We start from the raw sequence: 23,689 nt of genomic DNA, 5'->3' as shown, positions 1-23,689 counted from the left end.
TTTTAAAGTTTCTTTCAGCATAGTCTTATGACCTAAGGCAGCAATGAATTGGTGAACAATCCAAAGCCAAAATATTTAGCTTGTCGGAACCAGTCTTTGCCCTAAAGAAACATGGGAAATTGTTCATTTGGCAACTTCTCTGGGTTCAAATAAACCCAGCTGTAGTTGGCCTCACCTGTGCTAAGGTTGAGTTAAATGCTTGAAGACGGCATGAAGGAGGCGGAAATGTAAGGTGAAATCAGCATAGGATCCTCTATGGACAACTGAGGTTAATATGAACTTGGTTACAGCTGGTGCAGTTGCCATGTGCAACTTGGTTTATGGGTGAGGCAACAAAGGGAACTTTAAAAACAGATTAAATATATCTAAGAGAAACAACAGTACTATGTGATTACTAAAGAATTCACATTTTCACATTTTTAGAGATTGTTTTCCTTTGTGCATTTATTAAATAGTAAAGCCTGTAATTTTTAGAATTGACATGAGTTTCCACTCCCTTTTTATTCTTCCTTGTGTTCTGAAATTTTTATAGTATTTCAGTTTAGCACTAGTAGATAGTCTAAGATGCCAATCTCATCTTTCAAGGGAAAAAGAAGAGAAGGTACATATATTTGATTTGTCAGTTTTTTTCTGTTCTAAAAGGGTGCTCCTATGTTTCCGTTTCAAAAAAATCATTTGTGACTTCAGATTGTCAGCTTATTTTCTGTTGAAACCCCTCTACACAGGATCCCTCCTGCTGCTCTCTTACAGGCACACCTCTCCCTTTCCCCACCTCCCTTTACACCCTCAACCTCCGATCTTTTCTCTATCTCTACGATTTTGTCATTTCAAGACTGTTGCATAAATGTTATCATACTGTGTAGTACTTTTTACTTTTGGCTCTTTTCACTAAGCATAATTACCTTGGGATCCATCCAGGTTGTATATTCATAGATGACTCCTTTTTATTGCTGAATGCATATAAAACTGGTGGGATCTGATTAAGGTCAGCAGAAGTTTCCTGGTTGTAATATTACACTCTAGTAATGCAAGAAAGATGTAACCACTGGCAGCACTAAGTGAAGTGTACTGGAGTCCTAGCCATATGATTTCTTACAAGTTTGTATAATCAACTATTAATCATGAAATTTTCTTGAAAGAAAAAAAACTAGTTGAGAAAAGAAATTACAAAACTATAGTGATAGCAATCTGTATGGAGAAACTTATTAAGCATACTTGGATTTATTTTTAAACATTAATTCAATACCATGTATTCTCAGATGTAATATTTTGCCTAAGAAACTACCTAAGTTAAAGAGAGCTTGTTTGGAAATGGAAAATGAGGACACCTCAGTTGGCATTCCTGTCTGCACAGACACCAGCCATTCCTAGTGACTCACTGGAGGTGAATGTAGGATTCTAAGCAAGTATTGGCAAACAAAGATGTCTGTGCCAGAACCCCCATTTCCAAATAGTTGTTTCTTATTCATGTAAAAAAAAATCTACTATCTTAAGAATTCTGAAAAAAAGTTTCATTATCCTGTTGATACTGTAGAACCATTTTAATTGTGTTAGTTTAGTTAGAATTACAGAATTTTCAATGCTGGAGGAATTTGGAAGGACAGTGATCTGACTCTTCATAGAAACCTTCCACTTTGATTCATTATGGTATTTTATGTGGTACCTTGGCTAAGTTAGAACTGATGTTGGGGGCCCAGATTCCATACGGTGAGCCACTCCTTTTCAGGACCACTTTCAACACCCTTTTTATCCATTGTTTCACACATGCCTGTAGTGACTTACATGGAAGGCTTGATATAGGAATTTAAGGAACATTTATTAAATGTTCTTTTAATTTTTTGGATGTATTGGAAAAGCTAGACATACCCTGTTCAAGGAATTCTCAGTCTAATAAGAAAAATAGACCGAAATCATGACTTCCTAGAAAACACTTCAGAGTTAGTGGCCTATAGTTGGTAGGTTGTCACAGCATGTTTGTACACTGAAGTAAACATTACTATAATTTTATTCATTTAACTAACACTGAATGAATGAATATAGCAAATGAATATAGATCTCTAAAATTCCATTAGTCAGTTGCTAAGAGATCACCTTTCAGGGTGTATTTTAAACATCTATGTAGATGCCAAACATTTTATGTTTCTTAATGTAAGAGCAATATGTATTATTTTGGCTGACAAACTAGTAAATCTTACCCAAGGAGGAAGTAGTGATAAGGCAATGGATACTATAAAACTTTTACCTTGGCAGCTTGCTATGTGAGAAATACTTTTAGCGCTCTTACCTCAAGATGGGACTCATGACATTATGTTATATGATTTATTCTGAAACTGTTTTAGATTGAACACAATACTTCTCTAGACATACCCTATACTATTTAAATAAATCAACCTGTTTGAAAATATTGTACTTTAATTCATTGTCATCCATATTAGATACCAGAGATTTCTGTGCCCATAGGTTTCACATTAAATTGTGACTTCTACCCTGATTCTTCTTCAGTATTAAAGTTAGTGGATTTCCTGATCGATTGCCAGTGAAGTGCTATTACTCCTGACCATTATCTCTTTCTCTCCCACTCTTGCTTCTTCTTCTTCACCTCACTTGTATTCTTAATAATTGACTTCCCTTTCCTTGGCCATCATTTTATAAGATCTCTTTACATTGTAAGTATCAACACTCTTATTGTTCCAAATATGTTTCCCTATATCTGAACTGCCTTTCTTATTTTTCAAAGTTTTTAAATACAGTTGTTTTTGTATTGTCAAATATTTTTGTGAATTCACCCATTTTTATATAGTTTTTTAAATGTTCTTTCCTACCCAGATTTCAGATATATATATTTACCTATGTTCTCCCATGTCTGTCTGACCTTGAGCCATCTGAGAAATTATGTTGTTTGGTGTATGGTACCCACTTGGGGCATGTACTTCACACTTTTTTCTCACATTGTTGATTGTCACAACCACTTAGTTTTTTGTTACCTCCACTATCATAGATTAAATTCTTACATAATGTAGCATCTATTTGGAGGTATCTGGTCTTTCAGGTTGCTTTGTCAGTAAATATTTATTGAGCAAATGAATGTTTCGTCTAAGTCTTTGACAAGTACCAACTATTATAGCTTTAGATAAGCTTTGTGACCCCCTCCCTCCTTGCTGTCCTTCCTGCCTTCCTGCCTTCTTTTTTCTCAAACTTTGCTTACTAGTTTTCACTGATTTTTTTCTTCCAAGCCAACTTAAACTTTTATTTACTATTCAGATCTTATTATATCTATATTCATATTTAGAATTCTTGGTCAAGTTCTCCAGGACAAACAAAAGTTGATATATTTTGATTCCAGTTGAATTAAATCATGAAGGATAATTTGGAGGGAATATATTTGTTTTGAAGCCAGAATTCCTTTACTTCAGATGAATTCTACATGTTTAATAACTAGAAAAGTAGCTTTTAAGTTGTGCCAGGTTTTGATTAAATAGGTTAAATTCCAATTATGAAAGAAATTTATAAATACTGTAATTTTTCTCTTTCGTAAATTTTTACCAGAATTGGAGAAACAGAAAAATATTTTTTTTTCTTTTATGTCAACATTTTTTGTCACATTCAGGTTTAAATACATTGCCAATGCAGGATTTTAACTATTTTATAATGTGAAAAATTTCACATTGTAAAATGTATCAGATAGGTGTACTTGTGCATCTGTCTTTGATTAGGGGTTTCTGTTTATAAAAGTAGATTGAAAATTGTTCTTTGATGTTCAGAGGCAGAAATCAATTTTGTATCTCTTGGAAAATGAAACAGCTGCAGGTAAAGAAGTTGATAGCCCTTGTGAGGGTTAATTAGAGCTAAATATATTTTGATTGACCTGCTTTTTCTCCAAAAAGCTTAACCAAATCTTCCTTTGATAAGTGAGAATTTTACTTTTTCATACAAGTTAAGGAGAATCTTTATTCTTGGCTTTACCGATAGCTATCATTTCTACACACTACAAAAAATGTCACCACATAAATCATAGAATCAGAGATATGGATAGGCTTGGAAAGAACCTTTATGATTATAGGCCTTGAAAGCAGTTGGAAAACTATAATTTTTAAGGAAATATAAACTACTGTGCATTATTTTAAAATCTTTATATGTTTAAATCTACTTTGTGAAAAATCAAGAAATAAAATTATCAACCACAGTAGAGAATAACTTGGTATTTTCTTCATTCCATATAGCTTGATAAATATTATAAAATTATATTTTAAATTTACATATAGAATACAATAAATGTTTTGCTTTTCATTATGTGGTATTTTTCATAGCATGGTTTATGGTAGTTATTATAATTATTTAAATGAAATATATTTCTAATATTCCCATAAAATTGAAAGCTATTATGAAGATCTTCCCTATGAAAACATCTTACCTAATAAAGTTCCCCAAGGCAGTTATTATATATGAAAAACAAAATAGTCATTTTTCACTGTTTGTAAATTCAGTTAAAGCTCATATTTGTGTTAAGTGGAGCACCTGTGCATATTAGATAGGCTTTTTCTCAGCCTCAGACAACTTGTGTTTTAATTTGGGTAGTCAGAACCCTTTAGCATTAGAAAGTTATATAGTAAAATATTTAGTATTTTAGCAAAAGCCCAAAATCACATTAGGAGATACTACATAATATGTGATTAGTTATAGATAATAGATATTATAGAAGATAAAAGGAAGGAAAATCTTCATAAGCTTAAAGTGGTCTGGAAAGAGAAGTAAAATCTGAAGTATATTTTGAAACATACATGAAAACTGGATGAAGAAAAAGGAGAAAAACTTACTCACCTCATAGAAGGAATAACGTGACCTAAAGCATCTTTGTCTTAGAGGTGCGAGAGTTTAGTCTGGGAAATTTGGTGTGTCTGAGTATGATTTTTGAGTATGGTAATCATGTAAGAGTGTTAAATGTGCTGATGCTGGAAAGATTGATTTAGAACAAGTTAGTGAAGAACCTTGAAGTATGGAGATTGAGGATGTATTTATTATGTACCATGTACTTAGGTTTGTTATATAAGATGGAATTAAGCAATATTTTAGGAAAATTGATCTTTAGAGGTACACAGAATACATTATAGTGAAGAACATAGCAGGCAGGGTGATCACTTACATGATTTTCATAGCACATAAGCATGAGGTGATAAAGATATAAATCAACAATGTGGCGGAAAGAATGGAAATTTTAAAATGACTGGAAATATATCATAAGGGAAACTTCCCGGTGCTTAATAACTGGTTAGGTAGGGAGGTGGAGTAGCGGGCTACATGTGTACATAGAGGGAAGTAAAAAAAGAAAGGAGCATGTACTTATCAGAGGCTTAGATAAATTTAGTTCTGTGGATTTTTTCCCCCAGTACATCTATGCTTAAAGGATGAGTTATAGATTCTTTTATAAATATCTGTGAATTACTTTGAGATCATCCACTGAGAGAAATATTGAACATATTAATAAATCCAACATGTAAATTAAGGAAACTAGATATAACTTACTTTTAAATGCTTTTTTATCAACAGCCTCCATCCTACGGTAACCCTTAAACTTTTTCACAAGTTAAAATGGGGCCAACACCAAGAAAGGTTTTCCAATGAGTGGTTGTAGGAAGCTGATAAGAAAGTATTATTTTGGGTTTGTGGCATAAGTTACATTACACTAAAACATATATCTTTTTGCAGTCTCCTTTTTCTCCTGTCAACCATTGACATTTTGAAAGATTTACTGATAAAAATTACAGGACGTCGAAGTTGGTAAAGTGGATGTGTTAGTCTAATTACAAATGTGAACTGCAGTCAGTTCTTTTTCCTTCTGCTGTAAGGAGCTGTTAAGAGTCACAACTGGAAAACGAAAGGTTTTACATGACCGTTGCTTATATGAAAAAAAAAAAGGCAAGCACATTTTGTTTCTAAACAACTTTTCTAAAGTTCAGTAACTCATGTAACTACTTGAGTGCCCCAGGAGAGCCCTTAATAAGTTAGTCTAGTTCTCAAATGGCATAGGTGATTGTATATTTTTCAGAAGCAATAAAGGACAGGGGCAAAAACTGTACCAAGAACTGTAATCATGACTTTAACCTCTTGTGAGGGCTGTTTTGATTTTATAAAATAGATACTGTTATTTCCCAGTTTACATATGAACCAACTGAATCTTAAAGACTTACATAGCCAGAAAGTGGAAACAGCACAAATCTAGAATCCTGACCTAGGTGTAGCTCATCAAATGCCTTTTTTTTTTTTTTAACTCTATGTCATGTTGCCTTGTGAGAAAAAGTGCTTTGTGTGGGTACACACCGCATATTGTCTTCTGTTCAGTCTTTTCTGAAGATGCATGTGAAGAGCGAGTTGGAAAATCTTCATTTTAACAATGGGACAGAACTAGTTGAAAGCATTTTCTTAGTTTAGAAAGTATCCTTTTATTATGAGTGAAAGCACCCATAATAATTCGGAGAAATAAACATCTAGTCCATCACATCAATCTCTTCAGCCCAGCTGAGTCATAGAGTCACCAGTGTCACACCTGGGTCAACTGCACATTAGACAATTGCTATGCATATAAAAGGCAGTATCTTAGCATGTGCAGGCACAACTGTCTTACATGGATCAACTCAGTTAAACTACCCACTGCTGGGTGATGCATATTTATTATCCATCTTCACTTAATAGATAGGAAACCATAGACAGAAAGGCGAAGTAACTTGTTCAGAATCACAAATCTATAAGAAAAATAAAAATAAAAAAAAAAAGAAAATTGTTAGAGATTTTCCTTCATAATTCAGGATTCTCTTCTAGTACATTTGCTTCTGCTCGGTATTACAAAGCATAATGTTTATGTTGGTTTTTTTGGCCTATTTCATTTTAGTTTCCTTTTTATTTCTAACTTTCTAAAGTGAATTAATCACTACCTAGTCAAAGTAAATCAGTGAACTGGTTGCAGCATTTACCCCGCTGAGATTTCAGACTCATGGTGAGCTATTGAGAAAAATTTGGCTCAGTTGTTACTGGCATAGGAGGCTTTACAGTTATTTATTAGAAGGTAGTCGGGAGGAAGAGAAAAAATTGGATTTATGTGATCATGTATTGTTAAATACAGCACACCGCTGCTATCTTTTCTTTACTATTTTCTCTAAGAGTCATCATTTCGATGCACTAATCTTTTCAACAGCCATTCTGTCGGAGTTGGTCTAGAACTTTGCTAAGGGGTCACATTTACCAACCTGACAGTTAGACATTTACTAAAAAAAAAATTGCATGAATTTATTCAGCATCAAAACCAATGTATTTTTATCACCCAACTAACTGTATTTCATGCTGTCTTACTATCAGTGTACAATAGCTACATAAATTCCACCCAGATTCTTCATTTAATGAACACATATTCTTTGAACAAAAAATAAAAGAGTTCTTTTTTATGTAAGTGTAAAAGTGCAGGAAGTGAGTGTGGAGGAGACAAGTCATCAGATTATTGCAGCTATGGGGAATTCTCTGCTCCTCTTTCTCTTCAGACACAATATATTTTTTTTGATTGAATGGAAAATGGGGAATGGTATAGCAGTCTCAGATGTGTTTGAGGATATTGTGTGTTGCGTCGGACAACACCACACTGACAAACGGGAGAGGTGAAGCAGGCTACATAATGCAGGATGCTGCTGAAGAGCAAGATCCTGGCCCTTTTATTGACACATGTAATTGATTGTAAGGAGATTAAGGAGATTAAAGAAAGGGGAAGGGTATAGAAGATTAGGGATTGTGAGTTTGCCCTCCAGGCACTTCTAATCTACTTGATGATACACCCTAATCCCCAGCGATGGTTCTAATCTTATCAACAAGGTGCTCCACTGATCAGCTTCTGGGGACCCTTGTTATACATCGGTCCTAGGCCCCCCAGGCATTTCCAATCATACCTCGTGATGTATAAATCGCGAGTATATGTTATACATTGGTCCTCAGCCACCTGGGCATTCTGGACATACATCCTAATGCACATGTTATGCATCGGTCCTCAGCACCCCCGGGAGTTCTGGACATACCTTGTGATGCATAACCTTCCCAGTGTGATCCAGCTTTGTGCTCTTGTTTGATCTGAAGGGCTTAAGGGTTTGGGCTCCTGTTCCTAACTGGCCGGGCCATTTTGACCTTGTTTAGGTGACAAAATGGTGGCCGAATAGGCTGCCTAGGAGTAGCAGACCCACAATTGTGATGGCCACATCCTAAGCTCATGCAGGACTGAGCATCGATGATACTGTCATCTACAGGTGACTTTTAGAAAACATTTTATGCAGTTGGAGAGACTGTAGTATAGTAGCCAAGAGTATAATGAAGCTTTGCATTGCAGCTAAGCTTTGTAACTAGACTGCCTGGGTTCAAGTCCTAGCTCACCCACTTATAGGTTTGTGATTCTGAGCAAGTTACTTCACCTTTCTGTCTATAGTTTCCTATCTATTAAGTGAAGATGGATAATAAATATACATCACCCAGCAGTGGGTAGTTTAACTGAGTTGATCCATGTAAGACAGTTGTGCCTGCACATGCTAAGATACTGCCTTTTATATGCACAGCAATTGTCTAATGTGCGGTTGACCCAGGTGTGACATTGGTGACTCTATGACTCAGCTGGGCTGAAGAGATTGATGTGATGGACCAGATGTTTATTTCTCCAAATTATTTTGGGTGCTTTCACTCATAATAAAAGGATACTTTCTAAACGCATTAAAAAGTACACTTTACCAAAAGTATCATTTTAATATAGGGCAATTACTTAAAAAAGTACAGAAATATTTATTTGAATCAAGGATATAGTAGGTAGTTTGTGGGCCATCTCCCCATCCTACATCCTGCTGCAAGACCTAGCTTTCTAAAACACTGTTTCCCTGTATCTATTTCTGCTCAGAAGGCTTTGATGTGTCCTTCAGATATAAACTCCCCTATCATCCATTTCTACCAGAGCCTTGTCCTTTCTCTCCCTCCCCCTAGACTTTTTTAATCCCTTCTACTCTAGTCAAAATTGTTCTAATGTCATTTCTCATATATATGACATTGCTTCTTGCTCTCTTCTCTTGTTTACACTTTTTTATAATTGACGTAACATTGGCTTATATCACTGTTTGTGCATTAGAAGTGTAGGCTCTCCCCTCTCTGGTGCTGTTACTATATCATAGCACCGCCAAGAATCCCATAGCCCTCTACCATAGTCCATTGTGCTCCCTTTCCACCTTGCTCTTGTCCCTTCACCTTCCCTTCTGGGAGCCTCAGTTCTATAGTCAACTTTCTAGGGTTAGTTCTAACTTTGGCTTTATCTGACCCTTTGTTTTCTGTATATTTCCTATATAAGGGACACCATCCTGTATTTCTCTTTCTCCTGACTTACTACACTTAGCATAATCCTTTCCAGCTCCATCCATGTTGCTATAAATGACAAGAGTTTGCCTTTTTGATAGCTGAGTAGTATTCCTTTGTCAATCTAATATTCTAAGAGTCATAAAGGGGAAGGTATATATTTGATTGTATTTTTTTAGCACATAGCTTAATTGTCTGGATATAGTCTAAGTGAAGCTTGTTAATGATGATAAACTATCCTGTTAACTCTACTTTCAAACTACATTTAGAATCTAACTACTTCATACCACCTCTAACACTGTCACTCTTGGCCAAGTCACATTTACTCTTTCCTTGCCTCCTTTCTTTTCTTCCTGTTCCATCATTGCCCACCCTTTATATTTACTTTCAACATAGCAGTACTTAAATTTTAAGTCAGATCATATCACTTCTGTATTCAAAACCCTCCAATTCCTTTTCACATCATCCAGAGTAAAACCAAAGCCCCTATAATGGCCTACAAAGCCTCTTATGATCTGTCACCCCACCCCCACCCCTATCCCATGCCTGCTTCTTAATCCTGAAACTGCTTTCCTCCATGTCCTCCTACTGCCCTCTACCTGTTCCCTACTACTCTTCTTCTGCTGCATTGGTCTCCTTGCTGTTTTCTGAAGATGCAAAAGGAAATCCCAACTCAGGGCCTTTGCACAGCTTGTTCCCTCTGGCCAGAAAACTCCTCCTTGGGAACTCTTATGGCTCCATCCTTCCTGCAGTTCTCTGATCACATTCCTGCTCAGTAAGATCTTCACTGATAATTCCTATTTACTGCCCATCTCCCCAAACTGGAGTGTAAATTTTGGAGGCCAGGAGAAAGGACTTTTTGTCTATTTTTTTTAGTACTCTATTCTCAGTACCTAAAGCAGAATCTGGCGCCTATCAAGTTTTAGTAAATAGTATTGAATGTATAAATAAAAATTTACCCTTAAGAATAATGCATTCATATTCCTAACCCTCCATTTCCTTTGAACGATTTTTAGGCTCACACAAAAGCAAATGCCCTATAATAACTCCAAGAAAATTATAATAGCAATAGTTGAATATTAGCCATAGCAATTGGAGCAGAAAGTTCCATTGCTGAGAAAAAAGATTTCTCATCAAATGAAGGAAAAGAAATGGCTTATGATATAACTTTCTTGTTAAATTATATTGGTGTCCTGGGGGACTATCACTAACCAGTGTTAAGGCATATTGTAAGAAAGCAAATGGTTTTGGCCACCCTATCTACTTCCAGAGGTCAAGAATGTTGTTAGTATATTGTTTTTTTCTTCATCTAGCATCAGACTAAATGGTGAAGAGATCATTGATGTGGGAGTGAGGCTGTTTCAATTTTGGCATGACTATCGTTGGACAGGTTATATATACTCTCTGATTCTTGATTATGTATAAAATACTTTTTAACAAGACCTTTCTCTCAATGTTGTTCAAAGGTTAAAAGAGGAAAGAAAAATAAATCCTCTGAGACATATTTTAAAAAATGTGTTATAAACATTGCATCTTGCAGAAATAACTGTATATTTTGCAACTGAGTTCTACATTTTGGCTTAAATCAAAGGGAGAAGTGGCAGTTAGACTGGTGTCTGAGAATAAGCTTTGACCCCTGGGACTTGAACCAAAGAGAAGCCCCACAGCACCCTTAGTGTCCCAGCACTATCTGATAAAACTGCCTGGCCTTCCTCGAACATCAGCCTCACTGACTACTTGATTTTTGTGGAAGACTACTGGTTTTATACTTTGAACCCAACTCCTGTTCTCCTGTTCTCTGTTTTCAGTTCTCTGCTCCTTCCTTTATTTTCAAAGCATTATGGTAGGCATGTGAAGTTGGAGATTCCACACTGAAAATTATCCATGAAATCAATAAAGGAAAAGTAAGATCAGGCAGCTACCCTGCATAATAAAATAACAATGAATGTTAATTTTCAAATTAAGATGTGAGGAACAGATGTATATCAATTAAGTTTTGGAATTATGACTTCCAGAGGAAGAGAAATATTTTGTTTAACCACTAAACTACTCTCTATATGTTTTTCTTGCAATGACATTTAATTTTGAAATCTTTAGGAAACCAAAGCTGTAGTTGAAGAAACAAGAGCCCTGCGAAGCCGAATTCATCTCGCAGAAGCTGCACAGAGACAGGCCCACGGGATGGAAATGGACTATGAAGAAGTGATCCGTCTGTTAGAGGCCGAGATTACAGAGCTAAAGGCTCAGCTTGCTGATTATTCTGACCAAAATAAAGTAAGCAAAACAGTCCTCTCTCGTCGTTACCATGGTTTCCTTGCCGTTGTCATGTATCCTGTTTTCATTTTCTTTTCATCTGCACTTCTAAACTAGGTCAGTGTTTGTCTTCTATTATTCAATGATAGGATGATGTGTTGTGATGGGGCTAATGTGAAGGTGGTGAGCCTCCCTTTATTCAGATAGCTTTGGAGTGGAAAAAGCATGTACCCCCAATTTGTGTGCATCACTGGTCAACATTAAGTCTTGGAATTATTTGCCATTTAATTGATGACATTGGTTTTCCCCCCTTTGTTTCTAAAGTTTCTGACTTGTCTTGTGGGGATAAGAGGAGGAGAGCCTGGGGATGGATTTTACTCTTTGATTAGAGCATTCCAGGAAGTGTGAAAGTTAAGTAATTTTTGCCCAAGGCTTGAGATAATTAATGGAAAGAAACTGAGTTTGAATTTAGGTTTTTTTTTTTTTTTTTTTTTTAATGTAAGATGTACTAATCCAGTCTCCAGTTCAATAGCAAAATGCTGAATGCTTTTCAGAAGACAGTGAGAACTTAAGATGAATCCGCGATTTTTTTTCTATGTGTGTACTATATTCATTATAGTCTTCAAAAATAAAATATATAACATACATTTTTACTCACCAAATTAAAGAAATTGAAATGTATATTTTATAACTTCTTACAACTCATTTATGAACATAATAGGTGTTTGATATTCCTTTTTTTTTATTTTATTACTTTTTAAAGATTTATTTATTTATACAAAAACTGGGGTACAGGTCAGAGGCTCGAGAGGATGAGAGAATTCACCAGAGACAGAGTGGGGAGCAGTACAGGCAGACGACCAAAAACACTGCCAAGGGGAACAGCGGGTGAGAGGAGAGGTCTCCCACGCCATGTGGGTCTCTTCCTGGCTGGCTGGGAATCCAACCTGCACTGCATAGGCTGCGGACAGTCCCACAGCACTACACTTAACCCGCTGCACCCACCAGAGAGGCCCAGGATAGTCCTTTTTTTTAAAGATTTATTTTATTTATTTATGCATGCAAGAGCTGGGATGTAGGCCAGAGGTTCGGGGTGGAGGTGGTGAGAGGATTCACCAGAGACAGAGTGGGGAGCAGAAAAGGTGGATCTACTGAAAAACACTGCTGAGGGGAGCAGCAGGCAAGACAAGAGAGGTCTGCTGTGCCATGTGGGTTAGCTCCCTGGCTGGGAATCGAACTTATGCTGCAGTGACTGCTGATAGCTTCATTGTGCTGAGACTTAACCACTTGTGCCACCAGCAAGGCCCCAGTGTTCCATTTTTTAAAGCATAGGTTATTTGTAATTCTGTCTTCTCAGTCCTGGCTGAAAAACAGTTGTGTTTGAAAGTTTGGAACCAATTTTTACTCCCACCAATAATAAATGAGAATTACTATTTACTGCACATCCTTGCTGACACTTTGTTTTCTTTTACTTCTAATTTTTGCCAATCTGGTAGGTGTGATAAATACATCTCATTTTGAATTTGAAATTTGAATTTCCCTGCTTACTAATGACTTTGAGTCACTGACATGCTGTGGTGTTGAGTGCATCTCTTCTCAACACATGTGCAGTAACATCAGGTTGGTAGATTGAAATCAGCCCTGGTGGGTTTCATTACACCCCAAATGTTATATGAGCCAAGGCTTTATCTCATCCCAGATAGTCAGATAAGCATATATTCATATATTTATTAGGTATTTGTTTTTGTGAAATGCCTCCTCATATCTGTCAACCCTCTTCCATTGGATTGCTTTTTCATATTGATCTGTAGTGATTGTTCATATGTGTGGGTACTCATCCTATATTATATTTGTTATGAAAATCTCCTAAATATATGGTTTACCATTTCTCTGTATGTTAAAATGAACAGGTATTCTTAATTTTCATGTAATCACTTCCCAGTCTTTTCTCTCGTGTGTCTTTTTAGAAGTATACTTTATACTTGCCTCTAAAAGATTTTAAGTTTTGTTCCTTCTGTTATTGGTTTTGTGGCATTGTATGAAGCAGAGATCCATTTCATTGTCTTTTTTTAAAATTCTAAATGAAAAACTATCCCAGCGAAATGTCTACTTTTTTTTTTTTTTTTAAAATAGAGGCATGTTTTATTTATTTATTTGTTTGATTTTGTTTATACATGCACTGGGTACAGTCAGAAGTGCGGGAGGGTGAGAGAATTCACCAGAGCCAGAGCCAGAGCCGGGAGCAGAGCAGGCAGAAGGACCGAAGTACACTGCTGAGGGGAGCAGCGGGCGGCAGGAGAGGTCTGCGCGCCATGTGGGACCCTCCTCCGGTGGCCGGGGAGCAGCTGGGGATCGAACCGGCGCCTCCGAGGCCGCGGGCAGCTTCGCAACCCAGCGCTCAACCGCTGCGCCACCGGGGAGGCCCAAAATGTCTACTTTTGTCAATAATTTATTCCATTTTTTTACTTTGAATACCATATATTAGATACTATTACAATTTGCTTTGTGCCTCTTCTAATTAATCTACAAAATCAGCTCTGTCACATTTAAAAATTTTCACGTGTGTCGCTCTTTTTTGAGGGGGTCTCTATTCTTTCATTGGTTTGTTAGTTTATTTGCAAATATATGCTGCATTTTATAGTAAGTCTTGATGTCTAGTTATTTTCCTTAAAAATATGTTGACGACATGGCCGTTTGAACTTCTTATGTATTTTAGAATTCAACCTGTAAATTCTACCTAAAGAAAATAGACCTATTAGAGTTTTTACTAGAAATACATTATATATGTAGATTAATTTGAGAAGACCTTACATATTTAAGATTGAGACTTAATTTGTAAACACTAGTGAGGCACAGAAAGGTTACTTGCATTGTGGTAAGAAAATCTAATCTATAAGATAACAAATGCATAATTTTTTCATGGTGGTTTTATAACTCCATTATCTGACCAGTGTATACAGATGTTCAAAGTGAGCTTACAGAGAATTCGGCTATTGTTTGATGTGTTGTTTGATATAGTCCAGTAGACAAAAGTCATTATGGTGGGGTTCAACTCTTCACTAGTTATTAATTTTTTTGTTGGCAAAATATGTTAATATTTCACTTATTGTTTCTTTTTTTAATTTTTCATTATATTTTCTGAAGTAAGGTTTTGACTGCATAAAAACTTGGAATTACATTGTTATCCTTTTATGAAAATGTTATGATTCTTTGATATGGCAATCTTTTTTCCCCCTTAGTGCTTATTTTTGATTGATATGAAAATAATTACACCAGCTTCTTTTAGTTTTTAACCTATTTTTTTATCCTTTTATATTCAACATTATAGTGTCCTAATATGGTAATTGTGTATGTGGTAAACTGCATGTAACTAGATATTCCCCCCATTCTTATTAATTTTGGACCTTTAATTGGAAAAAACTTTCCAATTAAACTCTTATCAGCTATTGTCCTTGGCTTCGATTCCATATTCTTGCTTTGTACATTTTATTTATCCCTTTTTTTCTCTTTTTAAATTGATGCAGATTTCTCTTGAATTGCCTTCCCCAATCTATTTCCTATTGCTGTCTTAGAAGTTATATATTCTGAGTTTTAAGGATTATCCTAAAAATTTGCGACACTCTTTTACCTTAGAGTATAAAACTAATCACTAGTATTCCATGTCTTATCAATATTATAAGCACTTTAGAATATAAATCCAATCATCTCTTCCTATTTAATTTCTCTTTTTGTCAGTATTTTACTTTTATTTATTTATTTATTTGTTTGTTTGTTTATTTATTTTTGTTTATACACACACTGGGTACAGTCAGACACGCGGGAGGGTGAGAGAATTCACCAGAGCCAGAGCGGGGAGCAGAACAGGCAGAAGGACCAAAGTACACTGCTGAGGGGAGCAGCGGGCCTGGCAGGAGAGGTCTGTGCGCCATGTGGGACCCTTGCCCGGCGGCCGGGGATCAAACCAGCGCTGCAGAGGCTGCAGGCAGCTTCGCAACCCAGCGCTCAACTGCCATCGGGGAGGCCCAGTAGTTTACTTTTTTCTTGACGTTAAATACCATAAATTAGATTCCATTTCCCCTTATTTTTTTGCAGTCAACCTTTGTTTATATAGACTCTCACATTTGCCATTTTCTTTGTTTAACATCCATCCTTGCACTCAGGCCTTCTTGCAATATTTATTTCCTTCCAAAGTACATATTTTAAAAATTTGTTAGGTGTGATTTATTGGTAATAAATTTTTTCTGTTTTTTGTTTGTCTGAAAACATCTTTATTAAACTCCTGTTTTTGAAGTACATTTTTGCTACATTTAGAATGTTAAGCTGACATTTAATTTTTTTCCAGTGTTTTTATTCAATGTTGTAATATCAGTTGTCAATCTGTCATTTGTTTGCAATCTGTTGTTACTTTCTAGATGTTTTTAAGATTTTTGTATCTTCAGCATTCCACAGTTTGACTATGATGAGTCATGCATTGCCTTATTTTTATTTATTTTGCCTAAGATTCATTGAGCTTCCTGATCTATGAACAATATATTTTGTCATCTCTGGAAAACCATAGACTGTTATTCTGAACTACTTCTCTTTCTGGTCTCTATTACATAATTCAAACAGGATGAATACTGAATCTTCTTTTGCTTCTTTTCTCTTAATTCTTCTTCTCCTTTCATGTTTTCTGCTTCTCTTTCTACTCCATTTTGAAGAATTTCTTTTCCTCTGTCTTCCAATTCACCTGTTCTCTTTTCAACTGTATCTAATTATATAATTAATCAATAGAGTATCTATTGTAATTATGATTAAATTTTTATTTTTAAGACTTATTTTTATATAATCTGGATCTGTTTTGATAGTTTTTTATCCTTCTATTATGCTTTCCATTTCTTCTCAAAAATTTAAAACACCTTAAAAATTGCTTTATTTTATGTATCTGATCACTCCAATGTCTGCTGTCACTCTAAGCCTGACCCTGTAATTTTTTCTTTTAGCTAGCTTTCATTCATAATTTTATATTTCATGCTATTTTGATACATTATATGTGGTTATTATATGAGGTCTGAACTTAGAAAGTATCTCTCCATAGAAGTTTGTGTTTGCTTTTACTAGCCTGCAACCAACTTAACTAAATTTTCAGCTTATGAATTTATTGGCCACACAGGTGATATAAATTCTCACCTCAAATCTGCATGAGAGAGATTTGTGGTTAGAAATTATTTGGGAAAAACTTTTTTTTTACCCACTACCACAGCCAAAATTAAATTCATGTTTACCTTTTGATGTTTTATTTCTTCCTATTTCAACTATTAGTGTACTCCTTTTTGCCATTTGTGGCTGATCAAACCCCAAACTGTAGTCCATTGAAGAGATCAGCATATACCCTCAAAGCAAATTATTTCACAGTGAACTTACTCCAGTATATTCACTTAATATTGCTATTGCTTGTTTTCATGGAATTCCTTTACTTCCCTGCCAGCTCAGCTTTACATTGGACTATAGTACATTAAATAGATGTGCAGGGCCTTCCCAGTGGCTCAGTGGGTTGAGCGCTGTGCTGTGAAGCTGTTCGCAGTGCTGGTTCAATCCTGGCGTCATGTGAAAATCCCACATGGTGCGGCAGACCTCTCCTGTCTTGCCCACTGCTCCCCTCAGCAGTGTATTTCTGTTGTCTGCCTGTTCTGCTTCCTGCTCTGTCTCTGGTGAATCCTCTCACCCTCTTGCACTTCTGGCCTATACCCCAGATCTTGTATAAAAGTAAATAAATCTTTATAAATAAATAAATAGATGTGCCTATATTAAGGATTTTTTGGTTGAAGTTTCTGTCAGTATCTGGTAAATCATGTTGTTCTCCCCCCAAAAAATGCAATAAACTAATTTAAATATATTTTACTATAAGAATCAATAAAGTTATAGGCAGCTGTAGTGTCCATATACAATTTCACTTAAAGTTTGCAATTAGTAAAGTGCTCCCCCCCCATATCAGAAGAGATGTACAATAAGAGAAAATAAATGATACAGTATTGTTGCATATTATTTAATTAAAACAAAATAGGAGCCACTAATGTACAACAAAAAAAATGTTTATGAAATTTCTTTTGATGTCTGTTCAGGAAGGTGTTCAAGAGTTAAGAAAGAGAATCACAGTTCTCGACTGCCAATTGCGAAAATCAGAAATGGCTCGAAAAACTTTTGAGGCTTCCACGGAAAAGCTGCTTCATTTTGTAGAGGTAAAGTCTCCTGTGAACATTATGTTTTGTCCATTTTTAACAATTGTATAGGTGACTGACTTACAGATAAATAGCAGTGAGTTTGGTGGCTGGTAAAACATTCTCTGGGCTCAAAGCTGATTTAGATTTAAAATGCCCTAGAAAATGAAAATACAGATGAAGAAAAATAATTGAGACAAGATAACTTTATACCAAATGTATATTATGTTTTAATGAAGTTTTCCTAAAAATTTTGATACTATGTAAACATTATGGTCACACTTAAATGCTTCTATGGATATTATATTTCTGAGTAAAGTTACATGTTTATGCAACTTTTCCCTCCTCATAACAGAAATACCTTTTCATTCAATGAGAAGTTATAAATATTTATTAAGAAAAAGCATTTTTAAAAAATCATCAAGCTTACATATCTCTTTCACTATCTTGTTTTTCACTAGGCTATTCAAGTATTTTCTGATAGTTCTGCTCCTTTATCAAATTTAAGGTAAGATTCTTTAAATGTGTTCTGCAGAGTATGACCACTTACATTTTCATCTGGTAATTGTAACTAAAATACTAAAGTTTCTTAAATAGTTTTAAGATGCTACATAACTCCTATTGGACACCATTATTTTTTTAATAACTTATTTTTTTAAAGATTTATTTTATTTATTTATGTATACAAGAGCTGGGGTGTAGGCCAGAGGTACGGGTGTAGGCCAGAGGTACGAATCCTCTCGGGAGGTGAGAGGATTCACCAGAGACCGAGTGGGAAGCAGAACAGGAAGAACTACTAAAATACACAGCTGAGGGGAGCAGCAGGTAAAACAGGAAAGGTCTGCTGTGCCATGTGGGTTAGCTACTTGGCTGGGATCAAGGATCTAACTGGAGCTGCAGTGTTATTATTCAGTGTCTCATGGGAAGATATAGAAGGACACATTAGTTTTGAGCTCATCTACACAAATAAAATTCTTGGAGGTATGTAGCCAGTCATTGTATCATAGTGCAAGTGCCCCCCTCTTTTTTCCCTCAAAAGTTTTCATTATGCCACTTCACTTCCATGAAAGACCCATATTAGTACCTGATTATGCTAACCAAAAGAAATTCAGAGGATTTTTGCTTTGACAACCAAAGAAAACACACAGAAATAGCGTTCAGCATTGGTTTTGCCACAACTGTTTTGGAGGCAGTGCACACCCAAAGCGGGGAGAGTGCCATCATCCGGCCCCTCCCGGGGGAACTACTTTATGTAGGCTGTGTATTTATCACATCATTCCTGCTTTTTCTATATGTTAATGTTATTTTGGATTTTATGTGTTATTTGGTATGACTTGGTAGTTTAGTTTTTGGGTGTGGGAACTCTCAAAATGTTTTCCATATAAACTAATTTCTTCTTTTAATGCCATTTTGGCTTATGAAAGGTTACATAGGGTTGTTCTGTTTTCAAATAGTGGGGAGAACCTGTATTCTAAAATTGAGGTAGGGCCTCCCTGGTGGCGCAAGGGGTTAAGCTGCAGCACTGTCAAGCAGCCACTGCAGCATGTGTTCAATCCCTGGCCAGGGAGCTACCCACATGGCACAGCAGACCTTTCCTGTCTTGCCCACTGCTCCCCTCAGCAGTATATTTCTGTTCTGTTCCTCACTCTGTTTCTGGTAAATCTTCTCACCCCTCACAACTCTGGCCTGTATCCCAGTTCTTGTATGCATTAATAAATATTTTTAAAATAATAAATAAATAAAATTGAGGTAGAAATCATCACCTATTTTGTCCTTCTCAGGATTTCTGTAAAGGTGAGATTAATTTGAAATTGTAAGCATCCTGTTTATGAATAACAGTCACTATTCTGCTAAAGTTCTATCTCAACCCAGGATCAGATGTTTATGGTAAACAAAATTTTACAAAACATCCTCATGCAATCAATTTCTTTTTTATCATTCAGTAGACATACTAAAAAAATTTATTTGGAGAATATACCTTGATTTTGTTATTATTCAGTTTGTTTCCTATTTAAAGTTTCTTAATAAGAGATACAAACATACTAATAAGATTTATTTCAAACTGCAAGTTTATGGTCTTTTTGATATATGACATATAAAAGACATATAAAAGAAAGATTCCTGTTTATACATTTTCAAAGCAATGTTTTCCTCATAATAGCTGCTATGCAATGTACTTAGACTCCTTGCAATGTACACTCCTTGCAATGTACACTTGCAGAAACATAGGAAAACTTTACCCTTTACTATGAAAACAGCAATTTAATAAATGAACATGATATACTGTATTCTTATTATACTTTAGCTTTCCACAGAGCAGATTTGAATTTAGAAGAATATCTGTAGAATACTTGTAATCTCATTTTGATGTAATGCTTTATTTCATCTAATGAAGGAATCTCACATGTTTTGATTTTAACCCATGCTCCTTATATTAGAAAATTATGTCAACTCCATGCAGTAAGAATGTTAAAATACTCAGCAATAAGATTCTCCTTATATGAGTTAGATGTGGCCCCCTACTTCCTCCAAGGTCACATTGTGACTTTGAGTAATAATTCAGAATATTTTGATATTAAAAATGAAGGTTAAAAATTGACATTTAAAGTCAGAGCCTCCCTATGCCTTAAACTGATTTGTGACAAAAGGACCACTTTAAAAAGCAATGTTAAGCAAATTAACCCCACATCTTGGAGAATTAAAATAGTAGTAAAATTTTGTTCAGTCTTTTTAATATACATATCTTTTATAATGGATACTGGGTTTGGTCATGGAACACAGAATAAATTTCTGTATTTGAATTTGAGAATTGATGCTTCAATTTCTTCTTGTGAATTAATAGCAGCATGTGTAAGAAAATGGATTGTAAGTAATGATCGGTCCTTCATCAGTTTAAAATTGTCTCTGTTCAAGGAAAAATTTGAGCATGATGGTTTTTCACCGTAAAGATTTGCTTTTTTAATTAATTTAATTAATGGATTCATTTCAGGTAACATTTGCATTTTTAAAAAGTGATATAATTGCTCTAGTCTGTTTTAGATTTAGAGACAACAACTTCTAGAGCTTAAGATAGAATTTCAGGAGCAAATATACATATTGAATAGTTAATACTAGAAGTAATAGTGGATATCTGCTTAATTTATGTTTAAGCCCTTAATTTTAACTTTCTAGAAAAATAAATAAAAGGATACATAATATTATAAAATATAATATAAAAAATAACACAGTACTCACAAAATTAGATAACAAGTGATTGCAGAGATAGGCCATCCATCTGTTCTTTCCTCTCCCTATATGAAGTCAACCTAATTTTTCAGTACACCTATTTATTATATAATAAATGAGAACAGAAATATTGTTCTATGACTATAAGAATGCAATGCTCCCTCAAAAAACATTTTTATATAAATTCATAATTAATAAGAATTCAGATTTAGCAAGAATAGATGTCATCTACTGAGTATTAAATTCAACTTTATTTTGTTGCCCTCTTAGTGAAAGAAGATCTGTGTTAGCTTCTCAGACTTCACTCACACCCCTGGGAAGGAATGGACGTAACATTCCAGCGATGCTGGCACTGGAATCTAAAGAACTTGTGAAATCTGTTCGTGCAATGCTTGATATGGATTGTAAGTTTCCTATATTTTTTTCTTTTTAAATAATTCATTTAACAAAAGAAAATTTAAAGTATGAAAGTTTAATTTTTGTTAAATGTATTGGTTTGCCTACAGTTAAATCAATAATCAATAAAAATTTCGTGCACTGGTTGTAAAGGGAAAATATTTGCTTCATTTAGTATACTTAAAATAGCTTCCAACAGAGGATACCTGATTAAGACATGTCTTAACCTCTGCTTCTATCCACAGTCTCTTTGAAATGGAAGTGTAAATATAAAACTGCATCTACAATAGCACTGGAAACCCGGAAGGGTATAATCAACATTGAGGAATTTTTGAATAATATACAATAGATAGAATAAGATGGAAGGTACAGCCCCATGAACGAAAGACCTCCAAAACACAATAAAGATGAAAGGCAAAGGCTGTTGAAACACTGAGTTTCAGCAAAAAATTCCCAGGATCACAGACAGGGAAAACCAGGAACAGACCCTGTGGCAGTCAGTAAGGTAATTAATTAAAGGGCTATAGAATAGCTGAACTAGTCCCCTCTTTTTCCAGAGCTGCTGGCTCAAGCATTTACACCTAAGCAAGGGACCAGAGTATACCTCTTTTAAAAAGCCTCATGATCTGTCACTGGACACCCCCATCTAAAGCACTGAGCTAGAAAGAGAAGGGGGGCAGTGCTCTAAGTAACCTTCAGCACAACCTCCCATCCATAAACATGGAGATCCTTGGGGAAAAACTTAAACGACTGGACATGTCCATCCTTCCCTTCTCCTGTCTTCCAAGCGCTTTTGCCTCTTCGTGTATTTGGACTTCCTTTTTATTGTTTTGTTTTTCTGTCTCTTTTCTTAATGCCAGTCTGTCTGCTGTTTGTCTAATTGCTGGCCTCTAACATTCCACTATCCTTTTAATTACCAGTCTTCATTTTCCCTATGCTGGGGGCCAGATACCCCATACATGCAAATAAAAATATATAAAGATATAGATAAAATCTATGTTAATTAATATCAAAATAATAAGTTTTGAGTAGAGTCCCTGTAGTAAATGGCTTGGTTTAGTGTAGGGTTATATTCAAAGACACTTTGAAGGTACTTTTGACTTCAAAGTTATTATAGAGGGTTAGAGACCATGCCTTTAATCTTATCTGTGTGATTTCTGCAGTGAGGTTTTTTTTTTTTTTTAATTTTTATGACCTATTTTGTTTTTAAAAATCAAATTACATTTCAAAAACCCTACAAGAACTCTTTGTGTAAAGAAATTCTGTGGACTTTAGGAAAGATGAAAATAACCACTTCTAGTGTGTTATGTGAAAGCTCAGAATTTTATGTATCAGACCTTTTTCAGTTACATGGGAACAGTGGAGGGAAACACCTGCACAGACATAGCCCAGTGGACAATTCCCATCATTAATTTTAATTACCTTGCTGACATTAATCTTTATATGTGTCAAACATGATTATTCAAAGAAAATATTTGAAATTCAGCAGAACTTCGCTGGAAGAAAAGTGAAAAATTCCATCTGTACTTTTTATCCATTATAAGATTATAGCTACTCTACTCTTTAAAACTAGCAAATAGTTGCTATGTTGTCTTTTTATTTCAACATATAATTGCTCATGTTTGCATATTTTGCCAGTGCTTTTAAAATTATATGACAGCTTTTTTTTTTAATTTGATAATTCAGATAAACTCATCTCATTTTTCTTTCTTTTAAGCTGTAGCTTTTTCTATATTTAATGAGAAACAGAAAATTGCTACCACGAGGTAGATAATTCAGCTGCAGCCTCTACCTCATTTCCTTTGCTATGGTTGTCTGCTTATTTCAAGTTACAATTTGAAATTTTCACTAGGGTAATTGTCCCCACTTTCATCTTAATGTAAGTACATTCTAGGATATTATACTACAGGATTTCCTCAGAAATGAGAATAAGATTCCATGGGTCTTATAACTGAAAGCCAGGCTCTTAAGGAGTATGTAGAAGACAATTCTGAACTTTTTTTTTTTTTGGTAATAGATTTCAGCGGCACAATTATAAACGCATATTGTTTCCAATTTCAGAGTGTTTATGAGCCCCAACTATGGACCCCAATGTAGCATCACAGGAAACAAAAATGCTTTTTACAGCATCGTCAACACAGCTATCCAGCCCTCCTCAGATTACTTTTAGCAGTAGGGAAGTATGTGAATCAGAGAGGCAGCCTGGAGTCAAACAGCAGTAAATTGCTTGCTTATAAACAGTGCTCCAAAGATTCTGTGAT

The 23,689-nt window shown here is 35.2% G+C and overlaps 1 protein-coding gene across 5 annotated transcripts in view; it reads left to right on the top strand.

Moving 5' to 3' along the window:
* The window catches only part of STXBP4 (syntaxin binding protein 4), a 137,600-nt gene that overhangs the window by 59,602 nt on the left and 54,309 nt on the right, over positions 1-23,689 (top strand). For all 5 annotated transcript variants that reach the window (XM_037491920.2, XM_054688983.1, XM_054688982.1 and 2 more), the window contains 4 exons: positions 11,455-11,631; positions 17,712-17,828; positions 18,269-18,315; positions 21,303-21,436. In XM_037491920.2, coding sequence (XP_037347817.1) covers positions 11,455-11,631; positions 17,712-17,828; positions 18,269-18,315; positions 21,303-21,436 — 475 coding nt within the window. The remainder of the gene's footprint in view (positions 1-11,454; positions 11,632-17,711; positions 17,829-18,268; positions 18,316-21,302; positions 21,437-23,689) is intronic.

Source organism: Talpa occidentalis, unplaced genomic scaffold (genome assembly GCF_014898055.3).
Source record: "Talpa occidentalis isolate TD23 unplaced genomic scaffold, MPIMG_talOcc4v2.1 talOcc4.7, whole genome shotgun sequence".
Taxonomy (NCBI): domain Eukaryota; kingdom Metazoa; phylum Chordata; class Mammalia; order Eulipotyphla; family Talpidae; genus Talpa; species Talpa occidentalis.
The sequence above is the reverse complement of the archived record's forward strand: the minus strand, read 5'-3'. Positions and strand labels throughout refer to the sequence as shown.